This window comes from Sturnira hondurensis, unplaced genomic scaffold, assembly GCF_014824575.4.
Source record: "Sturnira hondurensis isolate 20B ecotype Veracruz unplaced genomic scaffold, ASM1482457v3 Scaffold0015509, whole genome shotgun sequence".
NCBI lineage: Eukaryota > Metazoa > Chordata > Mammalia > Chiroptera > Phyllostomidae > Sturnira > Sturnira hondurensis.
This window is the reverse complement of record NW_028088140.1, coordinates 8,995,981-9,021,016: the sequence shown is the minus strand read 5'-3', so window position 1 is coordinate 9,021,016 and position 25,036 is coordinate 8,995,981. Positions and strand designations below refer to the sequence as shown.

Sequence of the window (25,036 nt, the reverse complement as noted above, 5' to 3'; positions counted from 1 at the left end):
CACAGTATGGATGGTGCCTTGCCCTCCCCAGACCCCAGCTGCTGGTCTGATCATTGTGGCTGGAGGAAAGAGTCACTGCTTAGGGTCTTGCAGGACAACATGTGGGAGTGGGATCTGCAGATTGCTGCAATTTCTCTCCCCTTCTCTCAGAGATTGAAAGCAATGAATATCCCTATAATGTTTATCAACTCAGAAGATGGCAGAATTCTGCAGATGTTGGACTCTACAGGGCAGAGGGCTGGTGGCATTCAAGCCCAGGTGTCAGGCAGAAGAGACCTCCAAGAATCCCTTTAACTAAAAACAGGAAGATTCACTAGAGAGCTCCTGGGACATTCAGAGAAGCTCTGACCTGCCTGAAAATTGATTTTAAAACAAAAACTAAAACCGGTTTGGTGGTAAAGTCAGTCCTTGTCTGACAGTCCCCTGGGGCAAATGTCAACAATTCTCCCCCACAACCTGAAAAAGAAAGCATGTACTTCCTCCAAGATTTTGCCCCATATCTCCCTTCACAAATGTCCTCTATCCCCTGCCTCCAATGCCACCTCTCTGATCACCACTATCCCAGTACCTTACCTTGGAAACAGCTCAGGACCCTCCAGGACCGCTGGGATTGTTTTACACAAAGTAAGACGAGGACCCTGTCTTCTCACACTGGATTTCCCATCTGTCAGAAGCCAGGCAATCATCCATGTGTGATGAGAGTTACCTGCAACCTTATTCTACAGGGCAGTACCCCACCAGGGACCCTGTCCTCAGGGAGCTTGCCATTGGATAGTCTGACAGTCCCTACCTCAGAGAGAAAGAGAAAAATAGACAAGAATATTGTAAAGAAACAAAAAAATGAGAGAATTTGAATACCATGTGGATAGAATTTCATGTTTAAATTTGTTTATTCAGCAAATGTTTATTGACAGCCAGGCATGCCTGGGGTCCTGGACTAGGTCCCAGAGATATAAAGATAAGTAATATTAGCCCTGGCTGGTGTAGCTCAGTGGATTGAGCTCGGGCCTGTGAACCAGACAATCGCAGTTCAATTCCCAGTCAGGGCACATGCCTGGGTTGCAGGCCAGTTCCTGGCAGAGGCCAGTTCCCAGCAGGGGATGCACGAGAAGCAACCATACATTGATGTTTCTCTTCCTCTCTCCTTCCCTTCCCCTCTAAAGATAAATAAATAAAACATAAAAAAAATAAAGATAAGTAATACATGATCCCTACTCTTGAGGAGGTTCCTCAAGTGGGGAAGAGCACTTGAGAGAGAAGGTCATTGCAATGCAGCAAGACAAAGTGAAGGCCTTGATGGGAGTGTGAAAAGATTGCTCTGGAAACATTTAGGAGCAGCAACTAGTCTTGGAACGCTCAGAAGAAACTTCCAACAGGTAATTCCTAAGAACCCCCAACAGTTATGAGGAGTTAATCCAATGAAGAGCAGGAAGGCATCAGGTTGGGGGCAGGGGTGAGGATAGGAGCTTCAGGCAGTGTAAACTGGGTGGAGATAAGGAAGTGTGGTATCTTCTGGGGAGGATGGCAGCTCAGGTGTGCTGGGGCAGAGGACGGGCGTCAGGTGAAAATTGACAGGCAAGAGATAGTGGGAGGTGGCCTAGGAGAGGAGACCATGGGTGCCATTTGCTGTGTGCCAGTAATGAGTGAGGCGCTGGGCTAGGGATAAAAAGATGAATACGAAAACAAAGGCATGTATTTATTACTTCATTTTATCTTCAAAGTACCCTGTGAAGTAAGCATATTACCCTCATTCCATGCCTAAGAACACAAAGGAACAGTTTCCCCTGCTCACCCTCTTTATTCCTTACAGAGGTGTTTAGAGTTATGGCACATTCCTCAGAGACAGCTAAGTGGAACTTGAAAACAAATGCCTCAAAAACAAACATGAAGGACTTGATGAAGGCACTTCAATGTGAGGACCTAATAGACATCTTCCTGGCTCCAGCCAAGATAGAACAACCTCCATAGAGGTAGCTGGTTGGGTGTCTATCCAAAGGGCATATCTCGAAAATGAATGTCAAAGGCTTGATGAAAACACTCCAACAGGCAGATCCAGTGAGGACATCTCACACATCTTTCTGGCTCCAGCCAAGGTAGAACTACCTCCATGGAGGTAGCTGGTTGGGTGTACTCCCATTGTGTGAGGAGAGTGGGAAGAATTTTCAGTCTGCAGAGCAATACAGCTCCAGGTTAGGGTTCTATGTCCCTAGTTTGACCCATACTTTGTCCATCCTCCTCAACCCTGGGTTCAGCATTAATCCTCTCTTTAGATTCATGCCCCCTCTTCCTTTCTCCACCAGGATCATTATTCTCTTTTAAAAAATCTCCATCCTCCAACCTTTCTTTCTTATTGCGTCCCCTCTCTTCTATAGTTCCCAGAAGAGGAAATTGTATACATCCTCCAATCACTGCAACTCAACATCATACATGAGAAGGTAGAAACTGCACTGTGTCTGAAGTTAATAGATGCCATCAACTACCTGAGGATGATGTTGAGCTGGCCCCAATCAATAAGATTTTCTAGACTAAGGCTGGGAGTCTCCTCTTTCTGGGATAGGCATGTTTTTCTTGTACTCTCCCTTCCAGGTACAACTCTCTTCATCAGGTGCATATGGAAATATATCCTGCACCTTCTGAGGATGGCCCAAGAGGAGGATGACATGCTGGTGATGTGTCATGGTGAGGATCAGGAGGGTCCGGGGAAGGCTTTTTTAGAATCAGGGAGGGTGGAGAGAAGGTCAGGAAGAGTCTGGGTCCTTCTGCATGTGGATCCCAGAAGGCTATGGAAGGGACAGATGATGGCTGAGAGCAGGCCTGGTGTGAGTAGATGCTCTTCTCCATTTCACCTTTCTCAGCCTGCTTTGGGGCAAGGAGGAAACTTGATGGAGATGCTGTCAGTGTTGACAACCTTTCTCTTTTACTCTCCCTGTCCGTGCTAGGTGGACTAAGTATGATCTGAAAGGAAAGGTAGTTGGGGAGGTGGTGGATGGGTTGGTCTTTATCAACAGAAGCCCTGTTAGGGTTGAGAAGGAGAAGATGGTGCTTACTGGTATGTATGCTTCCCTTTGTGGGAAGGGAAAAGTGATGGGGCTCTAACTTCCTGCTCCCCTTACAGCAGTCAACGGATTGGTCACCAGTGCCCGGGAGCATCTGCACACTGGGCATGAGGAAGTGATGGCCATCTTCAAAAATGAGTTGTCCTTCAGGGCTGAACTCACTTTCCAGGTTATCTTCAACCAATGGTCCTTGAAGAACAAGGACAAGGTGGGAGTGGGAGATAGCAGGGTTTGGACAGATGGGCTGAAGGAGTAAGTCTTGAGCCAATGGTGGAGCAAAACTGTGTTTGTGTACTTGCTGGTGGAAGGCTGACTCACCGGGTGATTCCCTTCTGGCTCTTTTACCATTCTCCAGGAAAGGATAGGATCAAAATACATTTCATTGTCCATTCACTTATCTGTTAAATGTGCAGTTTATATCTCCTGATCGCTATTATTTGCCAGGCCCTGTGCCAGGCCTTGGTAATATAAAGATGAATAAGGCAACACCCCTGAGGGCTTGTCCTGCCTTCATCCCTTTGCTGAGGAAAGTATGCTGTGTCTCCTTGGGTACAAGTGATGAAGCAAGTTCTGCTGATGTTTGGCAGTATGTCCTACCTCATGTCACCATCCACACTCAAGAAGAACCAAGTGAACTGGTTGACCCGATGGTTAATGACTTTGATGTCCACAAAAGTGATACCTTTCTACATTTCCCAGGTGATTGGGGTGGGGTAAGAAGGAAGTTTAACTAATTCATGAATTTCATATTTATTTACCCCAAGCAGAAGAGAAGGTGTCCTGCTAGACTGGGTTAAGTTTGACTCCTCTGATGGCTGAAATGGGCAGACAATGGGACAAAGGAATGGAGGTATCGTGTAAACAGTTGACAGGATGGGTCACAGAGAAGAGAGTGATGACATTGGGAGCCTTGGGAGGACATGAAAAGACTGAATCCTTGATATTGGATAAGGTCTCAGGATCACAAGGCAGAGAACTCCAAGGAAGTGATGTTGGGACTGAAGAGACACAAACATGTCAACTTTAAGAGGAGGAGAGGTGCCTGGGAGTGAGGAGAAGAAGGGTAATTTTGGCCAGAGTGATGGAGGTTCTTTGTTGTAGCAGCAGCATCTCTACCAGCACATAATCACACATGCAACAGTCACATTCAGCAGGGTGTCACCACTGGGCCTTCTCTGGGAACCCAGTGCCTCCCCTTCCCAGAGCCTCCCTTTCACACCTCCCATCTGCACTGCATCACAGACTCAGACTCTAAAAACTTGCTCAGCAACAGCTGGCACACCTTGGACTACAGAGCTACATCTTTAAGATGAAGGAGGGGTAGACAGGAGAAAGATGCTCCTGGCCTCCAGTCTGTCAGAAGTCACCCTCCAGCAACATGGTGTCCTCTCCCTCCCATATGGGATTTCCTATCCTTAGGTCTGGCTAGTTTTTAGCTTTTGGCATTTGCCTCCAAACTGACCCATGCACTTGGTCTCTGACTCTAAACCTTCATATACTCTGAGTAGGTTTTGGTCTGCCTGTGGTGTGGCCCTTGTATTGGATCCTGGTCTTCCCTAGCTTTTTCCCAAGGCCAGGCTTCTGGGACACAGTCTCTGCCTGGCAGACTTGTAACAGCCCTGGTTAGAACCTGTACTTTAGTCCCAGCATGACAGCCCTGCTAACTGATGAAAGTGAAGATGAAACCAGCAACTAGGGTATGGGCCTTGCCCTTCATGTCCCCTCTTTATAATCACAATCAAGCAGGTATTTCCCAATGGGCCTATGCGCCCTTGTCCTCTTGTGGTGACTAAGGTCTGCTTCTACACTATTGTCTCCTGGAGCTAAGGACCCAACATTTTCTGGCCCTATTGGGAACCAAGGAATTTGAAGAGGTTTTGGTTGTAAGGGGGTGGTATTGATTAGACACATATCAGCAGCTCTTGCTAGGAGTCAGGGTGTTTGAGAATGAGGTAGGCTTGAAGCTGTTCCTCCAAAGGTCTTTAAAAGAAGGTGAGCTCTCATCCATGTGGAGTGGCAACAAGGTGGGCCTGTTGGGTGATGGAGGACTAAGCTGACTGGTCTCAGGTAGATCATTTCTTTCAAGTCTAATTTTCTGCTTGAATTAGGTTGTGCTATTGGCAGGAATATGAACAATGAACCAGGGAAGTGCCTGAGAGTTGGTTTGCATTTTATAAGTCCAAGCATGCTTGAGGAATTTAAACAAGGCCCTCTTCCTTGTATCCTTAGTACACATGTCCTCTCTCTTCCTCTCCTATCTCTCTGGGGGCAAGAGCCAGTGCTATGAAAGGAAGCCATAAAATGGGGCAGATTGGATAAATCCCAACACAAAAGCCTGCTCAGGCAGAGCCCTCCTCAGCTAAACTGATTAAAGTAGTCAGTACAGGATACTTTCTTTCTGTCTGCTCGGGTGTCTATAGCTGTTTGTTTGTTCTGGACACAAGCATGCAGCCAGGACTCTGATCTAGATTAGGGATTGGGTTTATAGTCAGTCCATTTGGTGAATGGTGGAAGGAGGAGGGCCCCTCAAGAAGGCCCAGTCTTGGAGGAATTAAGAAGTACTTTTAAGAGAATCAGCATCCTGTATGTTTTTCCTAGGAACTTACATTTGTAAGGTTAGCCTGGAGTGTGATTGACTATATGTGAGAACTAATTTTCCTTATGGTAGTGCTGGAAGTGATGAGGAGGCTAAAGAATGGGTGTTAATGAGGACTGCGGGGTTGCAGTGCCTATTTACAAGGGTTCCTGGTTAAAAAACCAAAAAACAAACTGCTTCCTAATCGTTCTCCAGAACAATGAAAGGGTGAAAGGCCATGAGCCTACAAACATAAGTTAGAGAAAGGCATCAGAAGTAAGGTGTGTTCACTCATTCATTCATTCATTCATTTGTTCATTCAACTTGTATGTGCTCAGCACTAGGTTAGGCACTGAGAAGGAAGCAAAATAGAAGGCAGGACCCTCATCTTTCAAGCTTACCACTGAGAATTGAGGTGCATGGCCACCACATAGCTAAGCACATGTGTAGCACAGAAGGGAGAGTTGGCTTGAGACTTTTTATTCATCTTGGTTTGGACATGGGCTGCCCCATGTACCTATATCTTCCTGTAATGGATATTCTTATGGCCTTTAAGTTCTGAAACATTTTATGTGAATACTTTTGATGGAGATCTTAAACGAATACCCTCCTCTGCCTTAGAAAACAGTTCACAGAACACAATTTCATGTGTTTTGAATGATTTGGTCTTAACTTGACCTTTCCCTGAATATCCCCTAACATTTTCCAGTTGTTAGTGCTCCTTTCTTTCAAACCATTTTCTCATCATGTTAAGTTGTAGCTGTTTTTGCTGCCACTGTACCCTATTAGGCTATAACCCTAATGAAGGGTGACTGGAGAAACTGGAGAACTATTTTTAATGAGCAAGCTTAATTTTGTATTCAACTTAAGTGTAATAAATTTTGGTTTAATATTTGGAGTATTGCATGGACAATGTGGTAACTATTCTCCTTTTCTGAGAGTGTTTTCCTTCCCTTAAGCTGTATTCTGCAAAATCACAGTCGTTGTATGTAACTTCTGGCTAAAGTAGGACAAAACTCTGTAAGGTGCAGTGTCAGAGTGAGTGACACCACCTACAATGCTGTGAGAGTTTAAAGAAAAAAAATTCTCCATGGGGGGGACTGGGGGGCCCTAGGAAAGGTTTTATGGAAATCAAAGTAGGACCTTGAGAACAGAACAGTTCTGTTCTACAGAACTGTTCTACAGTGAGTGACACCACCTACAATGCACCAATCATTGAAGAGAAGTGGCCCTTCTCTTGGGGCCACTGAAGAGAAGTGGTGCATTGAAGAGAAGTGGCCACATTATTGATAAACTCTCCAGTAGAATCAGAGTCTTCATGATCTATTTAGGTAACTATTCATGATGTTATATGTGATGTCCCATCATCCACCCTGCCATCCCAGGTAGGAATTTATTCTACAGAACCTTGGCTTGGTACCCTTCCCGCACATTCTGCAGGATGTCATAATGCATTTGCTCGTTGCAAGTGCATCAGGATTATGAGCATAAATTGCTGGGCAGAAGCTTGTACTCTGGATTCCACTCAGATGACATAAGATGAAACAGTATTACTGAACTTTTATGTGTATTTCACAAGCAGAGGAGGAAGAACACTGATTTCATATCCTTCTTGTGCGATCAAAGGACCATACCTTTCTCTGAAGTCCAAATTTTCCTTATACTTCAGAATGGTTACAAAGTTGCACTTGTAATCAGGATCAACCAATGGGTGTTAGCTTATGTGAACTTCTGTTTTAATAATGAAACACGTTAGGGTATTTTTTTCAAATGACCAATCGTTAGAAAATAGGGAAGGATAAGAAAAGCTATACAACTGAGGCCAAACAAAGATCTTACCATCTGATCCCAAGTTCTGCATCCACTTAAAATGGGGGTAGGGGCAGTTGAAATCAGTCACTATGTCAATAAATCAACAATTATTTTTCAAATGTAAAAATTTTTTAGTAAAACATAGCAAGACATTAGAATCCATTCACTTATCCAACAACTCTTTATTGAGAGCTTATAATGACTTTTTGTTCAAGTTGAGGGATTAAGCAAAAGTGGCATTTGCACTGTTCCATACAAAATTTCTAGAAATGACAGAATATATAATTTAAAAATATAAGCAGTGTTAGCAAACAAAAAAGGATGTCCTTGGTACATCAGAAACTGAAGAATCCCCAAAGGAAGGAAAGTAGTCAAAATCAGATTAATGAAGAAAACCACAGCTCCAGATGTTCCTATAAGGGACTGATTAAAAAAAAAAAAGGTTTCAGACCAGGAAGTAGCAAATATGGGGGAGAAGGAAGCATGGAGTGCATGACAGGCTAAGCATTTGGGATTACCAAGAAGATCAGGCAGACAAGCGAATCCCTCTATACCTCTACATTTGACCCCCTCAGTGCAGGCAATAGGCAATAAGGATTGCTAGGATGCTTAGGGCAGAGAGACAGAGCAGTACTCCAAGTAGCCCAGACAACCCAGGAGAAAGATGTTCACTTCTATCCTCCCTACTGGAGCCCTCTACCAACAGTGGGCACCTTTCCTCACTTATGTTGGACAGGCTGAAGGAAGACCTGCCCCATAGTACATTCCCTCTATTGACCAGATTCACATGGACCTTACAGTACAAAAATGAACACGTATCCAGAACTTACCAGAAATATGTGAGAAACCAATACTGTGAAAAGAGGTACTTATTGCATAAACAAAAGTTTACACCCAGGACAATCTTAATAGTAAAAGCAAAACAGGATTTTTCTGGGACCTTTGGAAGAAGTGTAAGCATAGGATTTGTAAAAAAAAATAACCTCCCCTCCCCATAATATTAAAACTAACAAATGGGCTACACCAAAAGAGTGAGCATGACTAAAGAGTAAATTAGTGAAGTGGAAGATGAAACTGAAGAAATTTTAAGTATGTGGCCCATCATGAGATGGAAATACGGAAAGAAAAGTTGAGTTTCGGAGAACATATTCAGATATCCCAGCATATATCTACAGAAAGTTTCAGAAGGATAGAATGAGTGGAATTGGGGAAGAAAATTTAAAAAAATAGAAAAAAATTTGCAAGGAGATACATCAAAAAACAGTATAAGACAAAATCCAAAGATTAAATAATATGACCAAGTGCACCAAGTAGGATACATGGTGCACCTGCAAATAGATACATCACAATAATAAAGTTAAAGGAAAACTACTTAAGAGAGAAAAAGAAAAGAAGGGGAAAAACTTCTAGAGGGAAGAGAAAAAGAAAAAAAGGTTATCTGAAAAAGAACAAGAGTGACAACAGATCTCTCACTGTCAATACTAGATACAAAAAGGCAGTGGACCTATATTCACAAAACTGTAGGACCATAAAAGACGTTGAACCTAGAATTGTATACCCAGTTAAAAACTGTCTAGTGTGTAGCTGAAAGAGTCGTTTTCGACATTTTGGATTCTAAGAGTTTACTATCCAGTGGCTCACTTTAATAAAATTGTTGGAGGTCATAAAAAAGCAAAATGGGTGTGAAGAACCTACTTTTTGCTGACTGCACACACTTCTGTTAAGAGTAGGGCAAGGCAGTCTCAGTTAGTTCACCCTTAGCTGAAATGGGGTGAACTTATCAGTCATCTCCCCAAGATAATTAGCTAGACAGAAGCAACTGCCTTACAGTTGAGCTGCCCTTGTGTGTTTGTTGTATTAAAGTATGGAATAGGTGTGGCGTGTTGGCAATCTTCTCTCAACCCTCATCCAAAACCTTGTTTTTGTCTCTGGAGCCCAAAGAGTTATGGTTATCTGGCTGGGTTTCTACCATTCTATTAAATGTTTGCTGTCTCTTAATTCTCAGATTTATTCATGAGTGCTTAGAGGGGATGAGGCTGGGGAAATTATCTTGCTTCTTGGACTGACGCTGTGGATTGCAGTCATCACACATCTGTGAATTTTTCTGATTGAAAGCAGTGCAATGGTAGACCTAGATGGATCAGAACATCAAGCATTATACTCAGCTGAGCAGAAGGAGACATGGCCTGGGACTCTAGGAATGCTGCCCAGTGACCTGGCAATTTGGGGCAGGGGAAAAACTGGTCAGGAAGGAGCCCTGACAGTTTTGGGAGAGAAGAAAATACAAATTGTTAGGAAGTCATAGGTATCAGAAGTTGAGGCAAATCCACAAAGTGTTGCTTTAGCAAACCTCCTGGTGGGGATGAGAGGAGGTGTACGGGGCTGCCTCAAATATTACTGGAGTCTGAGCTCGGGTACAACAGGTTCTGGCTGGGAAGTGGTCTAGATCTTTTGTTAGGCCTCTACACAGGATAGGATTTGGAAGCTTTTAAAAAATTCATATGTTATTAGAGTAATTTTCCCCCTCAAATTTCTGTTCTCTGCATGATCATGTTTGAGGAAACCATGTGGGACTAATATTCCCAACCCAAGTTTGTGCTTCCCTGGTGGCTCTTCCTGTTGATTGGTGTTGGGCCTAGCCCTGTGTGGAGCCCAAGGGCCCTTCTTGATCTTCCCTTCACCTAGATCCATCTTCTGAAGAGCATTGGAGGTACGTGGTCTCATGCCATGCTTGCCCAGGAATGAAAAGTCCTCTTGGTTCTTAAACCTGCAGTACAGAGTTTGTATATGTTATACATTAGTGTTGGGTTTAACCTTCAGATTTTCTAATTCATATCCATTTAAAAGCATCTGGGAAGAACTAGAGGAGACTATGGTAGTGGGGACAGAGAGAAGGTAAGAATAGTGAAGGGGAAGGAGGTAGAGGAGCAGACAGTTTATGGTTGCCTTGCCAGTAGTTACCCAGAAATACCGGTCCACAGATGCATTTCACCTGCATGCTCCTTCCATGGCACAGATAATGGAAGAACTCTGGCTAGGATACTTCTTCAGAAATTCCCAGCTAGAGAAACTTCTCTGTAAGCCTGGCTTGAATACAATACTGATTTACATTTAGAAAGGGGTGAGGGAGAAAGAGAGGAAGAGAAACACTGATGTGTAAGATGACCTGAGACCCAGGCATGTGCCCTGACTGGTATCGAATCAGCAACTCTTCCACAGGCTGGTGCTCAATCCACTGAACCACACCAGATTCCTACCAGGAGACCATGAGCATCTGAGCTCCTTAAGAGGAGGAGGTAGTATTTAAAGCTCATCTTTTTTTTTTTTTAGAGAGAAAAACAATTTTGAAGATAGGTAGGTTTGGGCATTTTTGAGGCTTTGGTGCCTGAGCCCTCAGAGCACAATCTTCCCTAATACTTTTTCCTCCTCTTCCTAGTTTGTTCTGAGAACTGGGGACAGTGTCTCTACTCTGAACACCAGCCACAGGGTTCATAGTAATAGAATGAAAGAGTTCAAAGTGGGCCATGAATTCAGATTGTCTAGTCTGCTCATATTATAGAGGAAGAGATGAAAACTAGGATCATGAAGGACTCTAGGGCAAAGGCAGACCATGATCACCCCCTTCCATTTCTTAGGGGTCCCCGTCTTGACACCCCCCCTCCCCACAAGGTCTTCAGAAACTTGAGGTGGTACTGGGACTAGGATTCAAGTCTTCTGACTTCAATTCAGTGCTCAGTGCCCTTAGAACTCCATGATTTCTCGGAAGCTTGGAGGCCAGGGCAAACATACAAGCAGATGGGATGAAATACCAGTGTAACATGATTTTAAAGAGTGCAGTGTGAACTTCCAGCCCCAAATAATGCTTCCATCAGCTTGTCACTGATGCTTGACCTTACACCATTTGAGATTCAGTCTTTTGTAACTTGGAGGTGAGACAGGCTTCCAGAGTGTCCTTTTGAGATGCAAGTACCTCTGGGAAGGCCACCAGCAGGTGACAGCCTATAAACTCCATGCATGGAGGCATGGAGGAAAAGCCAGGGCAGAGAGATTTTGGAGCTTGTTGAAAAGGAAAGACAGAGTTGGGAGCAGGTTCACCCTGATATAGACAGTCCATAAATGTTACTACCTGCCCTGCTAAATTGACCCAGACATATTGGTAAGGCATCCTCTTTACAAAGCAGGAGCAAATGTTTGGGACTCCAAAGGGAAAGACAGGGCTGCCCACACCTTGCCATCAAAGGATACCCTGCCCTGTGTATGAGGAAGTTGAGCCAGGTCTCCTCAACTCCCCCAAGACTTTGTTTGAATAAATTAACCTGCAGGAGTACTTTGGTCTATGGATGAAGAAGAGAAGAGTTTGTAATAATATTTTTTGAATGGAAGGCAGAGCAAGAGACAACAGAGAGGATGGTGAATGATCTACATTCTATGCTGGCATTGGGCTTTGTGCCTTTCCAGAGGCATAGAGCGGTTAGGGCCAGAAACTGACAAGAGTATTTTTCCAAGAGGCTTGATGAAACTCGGGGCACTAGAAGTGGGCTTGGAGGCTTGTCAGTTCTGTCTCTGCTTCTGCTCCTATCGAAGTTGCTTGGTGTGCCTGGAGAGAGCAGCCCGGCCCAGCCATCAACGTCCTTATGAGGGACATTGTCAACATGGGCAATGCAGGCTCCTGAAAGCAACTTCAAGATTTTTGGACATTAATTAAAGGGAGTTGAAGAAAAAAAACTCAATGTGAGTATGTATAATGCGATCCTACAGAGTCTCCTAGATACTCTTGGGGAGGCCTTTATATAGGGGAAGGGGTGATCAGGGATTCTCTGTCACAAGAGGGACCAAGAAGTGAAACTCTGGGTCGTTGTTATTTAGTGTGACACAGGCTGAAGTAGTCTGGTTCATGTCATTTGAACCCTGCCTCAGATGCTGATCCACTAAATAGGACTCAGACCTTAGGACCAGGGAAAGGACCCTTGGCCCTTTGTAGAGAAATTCCAGTGGCTTACTGAGGCGATCTCCCTTCTTTCCCACCCAAACTTAGGCTGTGATGCTACAGGACTGGAAAGTTTGCTCTAAACTCAGTCTGGGAAGGTCAGGAACAAGAACAGTTTCAGGGACCCCATTACCCAATCAGTAGAAGGAGGGGAGAAACCCGAGTGGTCTCTGAACCACCGTAACTTGAGATAAAATGAGGCACAAGGATGAAGACGAGACGTGTTCAGAGCCTCCCTGTCAGAAACCACGCCTCGAACCTGCCAGGGCCTGGTTTATGAGCCAGGAGGAAAAGATACAGATTTAGAATCATTATTTATTTTTTTAAAAAGGCCATCTTTGCAGGCTGGAAAAGAGCCAGAGCTTATATGCCAAATCATTCTGATATCATTGTCCCTTACTTCCTGCACCATCCACCTGCCAAAGGGCTGACTCTTTCCTTCCTCCCTGTGATTAATCCCAAACTTGCTCAGAATGTATTAAGTCCTGATGTAGTTATGTGGCAGCTTTGGCCACTGAATAAGATGAGTCCTCCAGAAGTTAAAAAAAAATCAATGTCCTCCATACCTGAAAATACAGTATGCAACCCAGAGTGACAGCACTTAGAGCAGTTACTAAGCAGATGTGACAGGAAGAGCTGCAGCAGGAATACAGGTTGATGGGTGCCACTTAGATAGTTACCCAGTCTGGAGACATTGCCGGGCTGACAGATACTCAGGCCTCTGGAGTGGAGTGTGCTTTCTACACCTGTAGTTGTGCCTGACAACCTAAAGTAACAGCCGATGCAGTGTTGCTGAGTGAAGTGGGTCACATTCAGCCATATGCTTACTGCCATTGCACCCACTTATTGAGCCTGGTTCTAGGGGGAGGGGACACTTTCTAGCAACCAGAGCCAACTCTTTTCACAGATAAGAAATTTTGGACTCAGAAGTTAAGCAATGTTCTCAAAGTCACAGAATCAAAATATTAGACGCTGGACTTAAAGCAAGGTCGGAGCAGTTCTGAGGACTGTGCTTCCTCCACTGGTGGAGTTGGGGAGACATTGGCTCCAGGTAGGGCCCAATGCCTTTCTAGGCATGTGACTCGAGCTACCCTTTCACCATTTACATAATAGGGCTAGTGATGCCCCTAACCTCTGGGGTTGGTGTGAAGATTCAGTGTGGTAATGTGTATAACGTGCTAGCATAGTGCCTGGCCCGCAGTGCACACGTGGCCTGCAGTCACCATTCTGAGGTCACCATGCTCCCTTTCCCTCCATGAGGCCCTAAGAGAGGAGAACCATACCCAGAGGGAGAGCTCTTTGCTTTTCCGACAGTATTTCCATCCCAGAAGAGGAAAGCCCTTCCCTCTGGAAGCCACAGCTGCATTTTAATTAAATGGATACCTGGATGGTCCAAGAAATCTAAGCCACTATTTTCTTGCTATGTGATTTTAAAACATCACCTAAACTTCATGTAGTTTTTTCCTGTGGAATAACTTGAACAATCCCTGACCCTGAGAGGTATGCTGGGATGATAATTGACTTTTGCTCTTTCCACAGTGAATTAACCAGAGTGGAGTGTTCCTGGCACTGGGAGGACTCTGGCCTGCTACTGCAGCCATTGAGTGGGCTGCTTTCCAGACCATCACCCATGGCTACCATTGTGTCCTGGGACAGCACATTGATTTGTATGTATTTGAAGCCAAGAATCATTAGACAGGTAGAAATTCTATTTACATGTACCTAGATACATAAATTGAGTCAGGGAGAAGTGATTTTTGGATAATCTGCTGATTTGCATTATTCATGAATTGCCATGGATCCTTGAGAGCTGATGGGGTTAGGTTGACTATACTCAGAAATTTACTGGTTCCCCCATTGGAACTTTGCCCCTTGACAAGTGATAGGCAAATCAAACGATAGCTATTCACAATGACTGCTTGATTATTGTCTTTGAAACTGCTAGAACAAAACTGGATTCTTAAAAAAAGAAAAAGAAACTGCTTTTGACCTCTGGGAAGCCTTAACCATAACCCAGTGCAAGAGTGAATGTTATAATCAATATTGCCTACAGGAATCCTTTATGAATCTCTGACCTGTAACTTTCCATTCCATCACCCTTACAAGTGGCAGGAAGAGGGTGTTCTACCCCTCAGCTTTTGTTTTGGCCATTGGTGCTGAGTTTCTGCATGAGATATATGTGACCAGCCTTTATTGTGATTTGGGTGAGGTTAAAGTCACAATTCACACCATGCATAAAATGACAAAGCAGACAGGGCCTGTAGGGCTTGTCTCATGTAAACTCCTTCTTTCAAAGAAGAGGTAATAGGTCCAAAGATGTAAAATGAGTTTCTTAAGGCCACCCTGGTGTTTAATGACAGAACTGGGACTAGGGCCCAGGCCCACTGACCCCTGCAGCAGCACTGGTTTCCCACACCACACTAGTATTTTCATGTGGTCACTAATTCATGTGGACATAGATGGTCTTCTATAAAGAGGTGTTGCAAAGGATGCTTATTTTTATTACAATACTATTTTCCCAAAACTGTGCTAGATGTGTCATCTGCATTGGCTCATTTTATTCTCACAGCCCATCTGCCAAAGAGAGAGGACCACCAACCCAGTTTTAAACAGGGGGGCAGTTAACTGACAGGACTGTAGACCACAAAGCTCCTACTCCTTCTCCCAGGCTCTGCCAAATGCCTCCTTCCTCTCACCTCTTTCCCCTTCGGCCTCTCTCACCCTCAGAAGCACCATCTGATAAGCTCAAGTGGGAAGTTTTAAATGGTAAAGTTTCCATGGATGAAGAAGCAATGCATAGGATAGTCGAACATAGCAAATATTGTTTTAAGAGGGAGGCAAATAAGACTTTTCTGGGAAGTGGAGAGGGGGGTTTTTCAGGTGATAGGATTTTATTAGGCACTGTGTACAAGCAGCAGTGGCATCCTGTCATCAATCCAGGCATAGCCTCCTCAAAGAAAAGGGAACAGAGGGTGCCCCCGCAGGCCTCAGTATCCCTTGTGACCATTCTACCTGAGTAACAGGTGATTGATTCCAACTTTTTAAATCCTTATTGTTTTTCAGACCACAGAACCCTTCGGAAACATCAAATTTATGCCCTGCTGCCTAGCACTTGGAAGCAATCTGATTTCCCTCTAGGAAGAAATATCCCATGTCTCAGCATCTCTCATGAACACTTCCCTAGGCATTGTAAAGCTCTTGGTATAGGAAACACCTTTAAAACAAAGATTGTATCTCTTATTTAATGGATCTCTCTCCTCAAGTGCTTGATCCAGGGCTTTGAGTGAGGCAGATGTTTTTGCACTTGACATTATAAGGGAAGGGGAAGGAAGGGTGTAGCCAAAGGTTCAGGCTACAGTCTGAGAAATCAAATTTTGGTAAGGATCTGGCAACATATATTAAAATGATACCACTTTTGGAAAACTGCCACATGGAAATAAAAGCTTTGGTTCAAAAGGGTATACGTGGAAGAACATTTATTGCAATATTGCTTAGAATGACAGGAACCTAGGAGCAACTTGAAAGTGCATCAGTAGGGTCCTAGTTTTAAAGTATAGATTATCCATACAGTGAGCTATTAAACAGCTTTTAAAAATAATAACTCATATTTACATATAGTAATCTGAAGAAAAATCCATAATATACTTTTTAATGAATAAAACAGGTTGCTGAATAATGTATACAATATGATTCCACATTTACACACCATATACCAAGAGTATACACTCATAGGTATATGCACATTTGCATGAGCAAAAAGTGGAAGTTACACAGCAAAATGTTAATATTACCCTAAGGTAGGGTATAGTTTTAAATTTGAAAAAATCTAATAAAACTTAAAATACCAAACCTTCTGGGAAGAGAAGAAAGAGATCAGGGTGGTGAAATGGCCCAGAGGAGACAGAGATGGAATCAGGCACAGCTTTGTTTAGCTATCTCTGCTCATTATGCATTTGGGGCAGGAGCTATGCCTGATTCACCAGGAATCAGCCCTGCACTAGGACAGATCATGGTATGTTATGCCCCATGTGACATCGTTGCATAATGCATTTGGGGGGAGCGGTACAAGACTTCAAAACTACTCATCTATGAAAGCTTTGGGAACACAAAAGGACTTTAATATCTTGATAAAGAATGTGTCCCAAGACTTACTCGATTGGAGGCTTCTTTGCCTCTTGTCCAGCCCCCATAGCCTCCAGTGTCTTCCTGTCCATATCAATAGGTACTTTTTGCAAAGCCTACCTGACAATAAGCCATTGATTTCAGCTACATTTAACCAATCCATAGGACCCCTAATAGTACCTGAATCCAAAACCAACTCTTCCTGGAAGATCTCTTAAGGGTAGGGATATGTCTTTTCACTTTTAGTCCTGAACACCCAGCACGTTGCTTGATTCATAGTGGTTGCTATGTAAGGGCTAAGTGGAGAGAATGTATACTGAGTTGTTGTACCAGATAAACAGAACTGATTTCTAGCTGGCTTTGAGGGATTCAGGTGAAATTTTCCAGGAAAAGTGATCCTTTAATGAAAGATTTTAAAAGGAGGAAAAAAAGTGAAGGCTACAATGAGGAGAAAAAAAGCTAATTTTTGTTGTGACAACATGTTAAAGCATGTTAGTGTCTTTAGGGCTCTGCTGCTCCATTCCTCTTCCCCTTTCTCCAAAGAAGTTCACAGGTCATTGAGAATATGTTGAGGTGTCTTTTGGGTTTTTCTCACATGAGAGAAAGGCAGGTAACAATAGTCTAATATTCAGCTTTTTTAGGGGCAAACAACACCAGGAATTAGGCTATTAATACAGAATGACTAAGAAAATGCCTCCCCAAAATTGTTAGAGTAAGTAGTCAAACCAAACAGTATAATAAAAGCAGAATTCAATCAACATTATCAGAGCAAAGGCAAGGAAAAAATAATGTTCTGGTTTTAATGGCAGAGAGAGAGAGAGAGAGAAATATCCAAATTACTTTGTAGGCACTGGTGGCACTCTTGCAATTTGTTCTTTGGAACATACTTTTAAGAAATAAGTGGGCCTTGGGTTAGCAAGAATTAAGACTATGGAAGCTTTTGTGCAGAACTGCACAGGTTTACAGCTGCCTGGAGGTTCAGCCAGGTAGCTGGTCGCTGCAGCCTTGGCTTGATTCCCATCTGGCCCAGAAGACACTAAGAATATCACTGGGTTATCTGCCAAGAGGTGCTGGTGGATAATGGCCATGGCCTGATTCTTGAGGAGCCATGGACTCACTGCAGCATGTGTTAGCCATGTGTGAGCCCTGGCCATGTGGGATGTTCCCCTAGGAGGAGGAGAGGAAGCCATATGACATGGTTTATGCACTGCTTTTTATTATAGCAACCACATTCAAGCAAGCCAGAGCCTAGCTTTCCCAGAAAGGTCTACAGGTTACAGAAACTGCATCCTGATTCTCTAGGCATTGGATTTTGAAAGGCAGCAAAAGAGAGTGTTGGTTGGTGCCTACAACACATAGTCTTCATCTCCTGGAGGGCTCCAGGATGAAAGGAGATAATTACACAGTCACAGCATGGAACAGGGGAACCTTAGGGACTTTGCTCAACCTTCTAGGGCTTGCAGCCATGGCTATGCTGAAGAATTAGTCTAACTGAACCCTCTGAGTGATAGAAAACTCACTTTGTCATGGTATCTCATAAGGCTAGAGAATTTTTCTGGTTATAACCCTCCCCATGAATCTCATTCCAGCCTTTGCATGCTGGCTCAACCATCAGCACAATTTCATGCTTTTAAGTATCTTGTGGCTGTCAAAAACCTTTGTGTTTGAGATGAATCTTTCTATAATATGAGTGTTCTTATAGTTTTGGGGGGCTCTTTCTATAACCTAGGGGTCTTCTTTCTCTGCTGATTCTTTGATCTCCTCCAAATATCCTTATCCAATTATGAGCAACCACGAGTGCCCATTAAGTCATACTCCTTACGGATCAAACCAAAGCATTGGTATTTTTAAAGCCCCATTGTCTTGTTCTCAGAAATTGGTTAACCTCTTGAAGGTCATACTATGGAATTAGGCATCTTAGATTCAAATCCTGACTCTACCACTTGGGCAATTCTCTCTGTTTTTGTGTCCTCATCTGTTATGCAGAGATAATAACAGCACCTACTGCAAAGATTGTTGAGAGAACTGTATGAGAATACACAAAGAGTAGAAGAGTCTCTGGCGTGTAGTAAGTGCTCCACAAGTTTACCTCAGAATCTAGGACAAGGCCTTGCAAATGGTAACACAATATTAGTGGTATTCCACAAGCCCAATGTTGTTATAGCACTTCACAGGCACTATTCAATACATTTTGTTGCATTGATCTAGTATAAGAAAAGAGACATAGCAAAATATGCATTGGGATCTCTACTTAGACCAGGACTATTGTTCCAGACTGCCCATGTAACTCACATCCTGGTGAATTCCCTTCACACCTGTCATCTCATATTTCTTCTTACCTCCCATCAAAACCCCCTCCAAAGTCCTACTACAAAAGTTCTGTACATTTCAAAGCATTCAAGATGACTAAATCAAGAGCTCCATATCTTTTGTTGCTAATCCCAGTGCCTACCGATGAGCTAGGCATGTAAGTGATGCCTACTAAATTCTTCATAGAATAAGTTAATTAACCTAATATACTTATGCAAGAGGGGTGAAGAAGACTGAATTCTGTGAATGACGGGATGGTGAGAAAAATGCTACAAAATGCTACTATGTGCTAGGAACTTATGCACCACAAAATTTTCAAAACCCTAGGGTATGGGTTTTCATGTAGTCTTTTGCTGTGTAAAAACAAATCATTCCTAACAGTTAATGTCTGGAAGTAACAATTATTTTGCTTCTTGACTTTGTAATTAAATGGAGGCATTGCAAGGACAACTGCTCTCTGCTCCAAAATGACTCAACAGAGGATTGGAGCATCCACTTTCAAGACAGCTCACTTGTCCCTCAGCCATGACAGAACCAGCATGTGGCCCAGGCTTCTCACTCAAAGCCTCAGGCTGGCTCTGGGTTGAATGGGTTTGAATAGAAAACTCTTGCCATGAAAATACAGCTCTCTTTCTCAGCCTCTCCACTCCTCATTCCAAGGGGAGCAGTGTCTGTGCTTAGGGAGAAGCCAAGCAGAGCAAAAGATTTCAATAGAGAATGGAGGAAACACACCCACTGGGGTTCTCCTAGCAACATAATCATACACAGGCAGCAGCCTGTTTCGGTGGGAGCCTGTCTCAGCTTTCCTCTTCCCTAGTTGGTCACAGAATGGATGCGTGGCACAGGCAGAAGCAGAGTGGGGTGGGGTCAGAGGAGAGTGTTGGACTGAAAGTGAGGAGGCTGGGGAGTGTTCCTATAGTTGGCTGAAGGATCATGGACAAATATCCTCCTTGCTCTGATCTCAGGGTCCTCATTTGTAAAATTCAGCAGATTGGACTAAAGAGTTGTGAGGACACTCTCCTTTCTGGTTTTATTTGGACCAGCAGTGAGACTCTTTTGTTAGGTAATCAGATATCTTAGGATCTTTTGTCCCTGAAAAAGATACTTAGAGAAAACGGGGTTCAAGAGGGTGAAATCATCCTTCTGATTTACCTTATTTGTCCCCCGACCACTTTCTACATGATAACAGGATGTGAAAGGGAAGAATGACCAGGTGTTGCCAAAACACTCTGTGGTCTGAGAAAGAAAAAGAAAAAAAAGTTAAGGAGGTTAAGTTCATTTTTCCCCCACATTTAAATGTGCTACTTTCTCAACACGGACACACACTGCCATTATCCATCCTCTTGCCTGTTCTCTTTTCACTCTTCTTACTCTCCAACCTCTCCTCCTGTCTCCCTCCTCCACTTAATGCAATATGCCCTCTCCTTTCCCTAGGACCAGGTGATGAAGGCATCCTTACATTCTGGCCCATCTCTTCAGTGGACTCTAGGGTTAGTTGAGGACAATCAGGCTCACACTTCCTGACTGTCAAAGGTGATATTCAAAAACCAGTAGGACATGCATGCAGGACTGATCTTCCCATGTACCTGCAGGGGTAAGGTGAAGAGAACTGGGATGCTCAGGGGGGCATCATTTAGGTTCCTGTCTTTGGCCTGTGTTCAAAAGCTTGAAAGCGCAGCTGTCTTGGAAGGAGCCGCTCCAGCGGCCTGTTGTGATGGGAGAGGCAGGCAGTGTTCTCCCTCTGCCTTGTTCCATCTCCTAACAGCCTGACAGATGGCCGGTAAGACAGAGGGAGAAAAACTCTCAAAGTGAAGACAGGAATGCATTGTATAAAAATTCACACCCCCTGCTGCCGCCCAAACTCCTTAAAAAAGGATCGAGAGAATCCTAATGGGTACGCGACATCCTCCGTCTCTCCATAAAAGGGACTATAAAATCTGGTGATGACGGGGGAGGGGTGAGGAGAAAGAAGAGGATTTGGGGTTGGGGGGCAGAGCGGCTACCAGGGAAAACTAGAGTAGGGAAAGCAGGACCGCAGGCTCTTCCATTCGACTTTCTCCCGCCCTCGTTCCCAAGCCACCTCTGGCTGAACCTTCGCCCCACCCTCTCAGTCTCAGAGATGCTTGAAGCTCAAAGTGCCCTGGATTGGGAGAATGGGAGAAAAGGAGCGATCATGACACCACACTTAGTCCTAGAGTTGAAGGAGTTAAGTACCCTCCCTCATCCAGACACCTAACCCTGCGCTCCCCAAACCCTTCGCTAAGGCAGGATTCAGCAATCGACAGAGGAGCGGGAAAGTTGGGGGCAGGGTGGGTAGGGGCGAAATAACTGTGGCCCAATCGTGCCCAGAGCTTGTCCTCGGTAGGAGGACGCACACCCGGGTCTAAGAACTTGCTGGAGTCCAGCTCCGGCGCCTGTTTTTTCCACACCTCCCGAGTGGCCCTGCAGCGTCCGCGCAGCCCTTGCCCCCGCGCAAGTCTTCTGCTGCGCCGGGGAGTGGAGGCGGCCGAGAGACCCCGGCAGCCCGGCCGAGGGGGCGGGCGCGCGGGCGCCGCGGGCCCCAGGTCTGCGCCCAGCAGCTGCCCGCTCCACCGAACCTCTTACCCCGCCCCCACTCACCCGGCTCAGCCCCTAGGAGAGACGCGCAGGAAGCGTGTTGCTTCGCGGGGCTTATCAGCAGAAGTTGAGAGGAGTTGGCGGCAGCCTGAGGCCGGCGGGACTTTGCGAGCAGCCGGGGAAGAGACGCCACCACCGGGGAGCCTTCCGGGCTGCCTCCCTCCTGCTGAGCCCGCAGCGCGGGTGGAGAGGGGCGGGGAGGGGGTCGGGCGCGCTAGAAGAACTTGAAACTGTGTGAAGGAATCCGAAGCAGATGAGAAGGGAAGAAAATAAAACAAAGTGGAGACCACAAGAAAGACTCAACCGTGGTTGATTGTATCGGCTGACGCTCCGGCAGAGGAGCTGGGTTGAAGGTTTTTTCCTTCCTCCCATACTCTCTTTCTCTCTCTCTCTTTTAAAGCTACACCAGCTCTCTTTCTCTACTACCTTTGCACCACCAAACCCTTGCTGGCTCTTATGGGCATGAAACACTCCTCCCGCTGCCTGCTCCTAAGGAGGAAAATGGCGGAGAACGCTGCCGAGAACACCGAGGTAAGGAGGCGCGGGGCTCCGGGCGCTCCGCGACCCCGGGTGCCCTCCGCCCGCCGCCCGCCGCGCCGCCGCCGCTCGGCACCTGGAGCCAAACTTTCCCCAGCTCCATCTCGCTTGCTTCCGCCGGCCTTGTGCGTGTGTGTGCTGGGGTGGGGGCGACGGTGCACTTGTCAGGTCCCCCGCCTGGGAAAATGCAAAAGAGTCGCTCTCTCCCATCTCCCTCTCCTACCGCCCAGTGCTGCCTGCTTCTCTTTCCCCCGAGTCCTCAATCCCGGGCAGCCGCGCTCCCCGCCCCCTGCCCTGCTCCCTTCGGGCTTCGGAGCGCCGACCTGGCGCAGAGCCGGGTTGGGCGCTCGCGGGGCCAGGTCTGCCCCCTGCTGTGCCCCGACTGTCTCCTTCTCCGCCCGGATTCACCCTTCAAACAGCCCCGCGGACAGCTCCCGGCCGTGCCGGGCACCGCTCAGCGGGTGGTGGTGGGACTCGGGCACCGTCAACAGACCCTCTGGCCGACTCAGGTGCTAGAGGCCTGCCATCGGCGACCGTCAGAGCCGTCTTCGGGGCGCTAAGCCTGGGGAGGGGGTGCCGGCCGCGGCCGCCTTCAGAACCAGGGACAGCGCCCGCTCCTGCGGCCGCGGAGCCCGCGCCGGCGGTGGTGGCTGAGCGCCGCGGGCTGCAGCGACAAACGAATCTGCAGGCACTCGTCCCGCAGCAGCTTTTGAATGTCGCTCTAGCTCCTCACATTGCACTCCCCCACCCCCACCCCCCGCCTTTGGCAGCCCAATAGCTGCCCTTTCTCTGCTCCGAGTTGGCCCTGAGCTGCAAAGAGCCCTGCTGGGTTTTGCATCCCAATACTTATGACTGTGTTCTCTGGCCTCGAATTGACCCTCTGTCAGGACACTGGACTGATTCTTAGGTTCCGGGCACCGGTGGTCACGAAGGGGATCAGCGTGGGCGGTCCCCTTACCTTCCTGGAGAGATGGTGAGCGGTGGGGGCGGGGGTGTGCGGAGTGGGGTAAATGTGTGAAGATCATCCCTTACTCGGTGGCAGGAGAAAGGCAGGGAGCAAACTCTGGAGCTCTATTAATAGCTGGGTGTCTGGTGGGGCTGCCATACATTTCACATATGGTCACCCATATGCAGCGTGGGGCAAGGACGGAGGTGTGGTGCGGGGAATGTCTCTGTCTTTCTGGAATGCAAAAAGGTGCAGAGACCCTTCCCCGTTCTTCTTCCTGTGAAGTATGAACTGCAGCTAACCCCTACCCCCACAGCGTAGGCAGCAAAGCTTTTTAAAGCCCCATTCCCGGAGAGACTAGAGGCAGCATGCATCTGGCAACTGTCGATTTTGAAACAAACACCCTCTAGGGCTTGAAAACAGTAGGATATTCAGTAGCTAATGCCTTCTCCTTGAGTTAGGGCACAGCCAGCAAGCCTGCAGGTCTCCCTGGACACTTGTTCTTCTCCACCTCCACCTGCGAGTACACATCCTGAATGACGTGCAGTGCAAGGCTCTCAGCCTCATAGCGGAGAGCTAGCTTTACCAATAGGCTCTGCATTCCTCTCCCTGATCGCCCACCCGAGAAAGAGGTTTCTAAAAATAGCTCTCAGTCAAGGCTGCACTTCTGTGAAGTGCTGGACTAGGCACGAGGCAATCCCTGCAACTAGGTTGTTGGATTAAGGAGTAAGAAACAGCCCTTCCCCACCCATTGCTCCCCACTCCTGTCTCTCTCAGTTCCTGGGGGAAAAAGTTTTCTAGGGTTTCTAGCCCCTACACCCTGGCTGTTGTGAGGGGTCTGGGCACAGACCCCTGCTGGGTTCCTCTGTGTGCAGCCCTGGCTGCTGAGTTCCCCACCTGGTCCAGGATTAAAAGCGTCTGGAGCAAGCAGAGCCACACGCGCCAGGCTATTTTTACTTGCTTCCCCCGCGGCTCTGTGCTCCCCCTTCTGAGCAGTTGCACATGCCAGCCCTGCTCTAGGCATCAATGAAAATAGCAGTAAAGGCTCTGAGCTCCTGCAAGAGGAGTGGGGAAAGCCCCACATCGCTATACAGCAGCAGTGAATGGGGCCGACCCATGACAGTGCCTTACAGGGGAGTGAGTCTGGGGGTTCAGTTCTTAGCAACTTCCCTGAGAAGGGGAGGAATTCAGACCTATCCAATGTTCAAATGTGTCCAATGAAACCATCCAGGCAGCTTGACAATCACTTGGTTTTTCTCCAGCAAACTGGCTGTTTTGGAATAAGCCAGGACTAGAGCAGTACTTTCAAAAGCGGGGAATGTGGTTTTGCCTGCATGTATGGTGGGAGAGAAGGAGGCAAGAAGACATGCCTCTGTGGTTGTGTGTGTGTGCCACACTGATGGTGGCAGTTGTCCTTGTTCTCAAATGAAAATGTCTTTATCAAACACTGATTCTGTATTAGGAATAATTGGGTGCCCTAGGGCTAAAGATGGAGATTGCCAGGTCTCTGGCCTTCCAGGGACTCACAGTCTGTGAGTCAGTGGTGCTGGATCAGGACAGTGGTGCTGGATCATCCAGATAATCCTGTACCATCTTTTCCTGCTTTTTGTTGGTATTGTTTGCAAACACATTAATCTCCTTTCATTCTCACAATAATCCTGTGAGATAATCGAAGGTCAGTATTCACTTTTTTGTTCTGTCCTGAGGTTGAGAGATCCAGCAATTTCTGAAAGTCACCTGGCTGGCTAAGTCAGCTGTGGAACACAGCTTGATCCCACTTCTGATCCTTTGCCCTTTGCCCTACATTTGTACTTTCAAAAAGATGCCATGTGTGAATGGGAGTAGGTGAGGAGACAGCCAGGAAGAGAAGGTTACTTCAGAAGCAAGAGATGAATGTGGAGGTAGGCAAGGGAGATGGGAAATACAGATAGGGAAAGATATTCTAATTGTTGGGCAAGAAGGAGAAAGTGGAGAACAAGACTACTTATACTGTGAGCCAAACCTTTCTCACTAAGTAAAGTCTGGAGCGGGGGCGTGGTTGGCACTGGGTGGCCCTGAGTGCACTCTTTGACCAC

At 46.1% G+C, this 25,036-nt stretch overlaps 1 protein-coding gene across 1 annotated transcript in view; it reads left to right on the top strand.

The window, feature by feature from the left end:
* Positions 1–2,639: 2,639 nt before the first annotated feature.
* Positions 2,640–25,036, top strand: part of PRMT8 (protein arginine methyltransferase 8) — a 109,881-nt gene continuing 87,484 nt past the window's right edge. Inside the window, exons 1-2 of the mRNA XM_037064629.1 lie at positions 2,640–2,679; positions 3,116–3,264. Of these exons, the coding sequence (XP_036920524.1) occupies positions 2,640–2,679; positions 3,116–3,264 (189 nt within the window). The remainder of the gene's footprint in view (positions 2,680–3,115; positions 3,265–25,036) is intronic.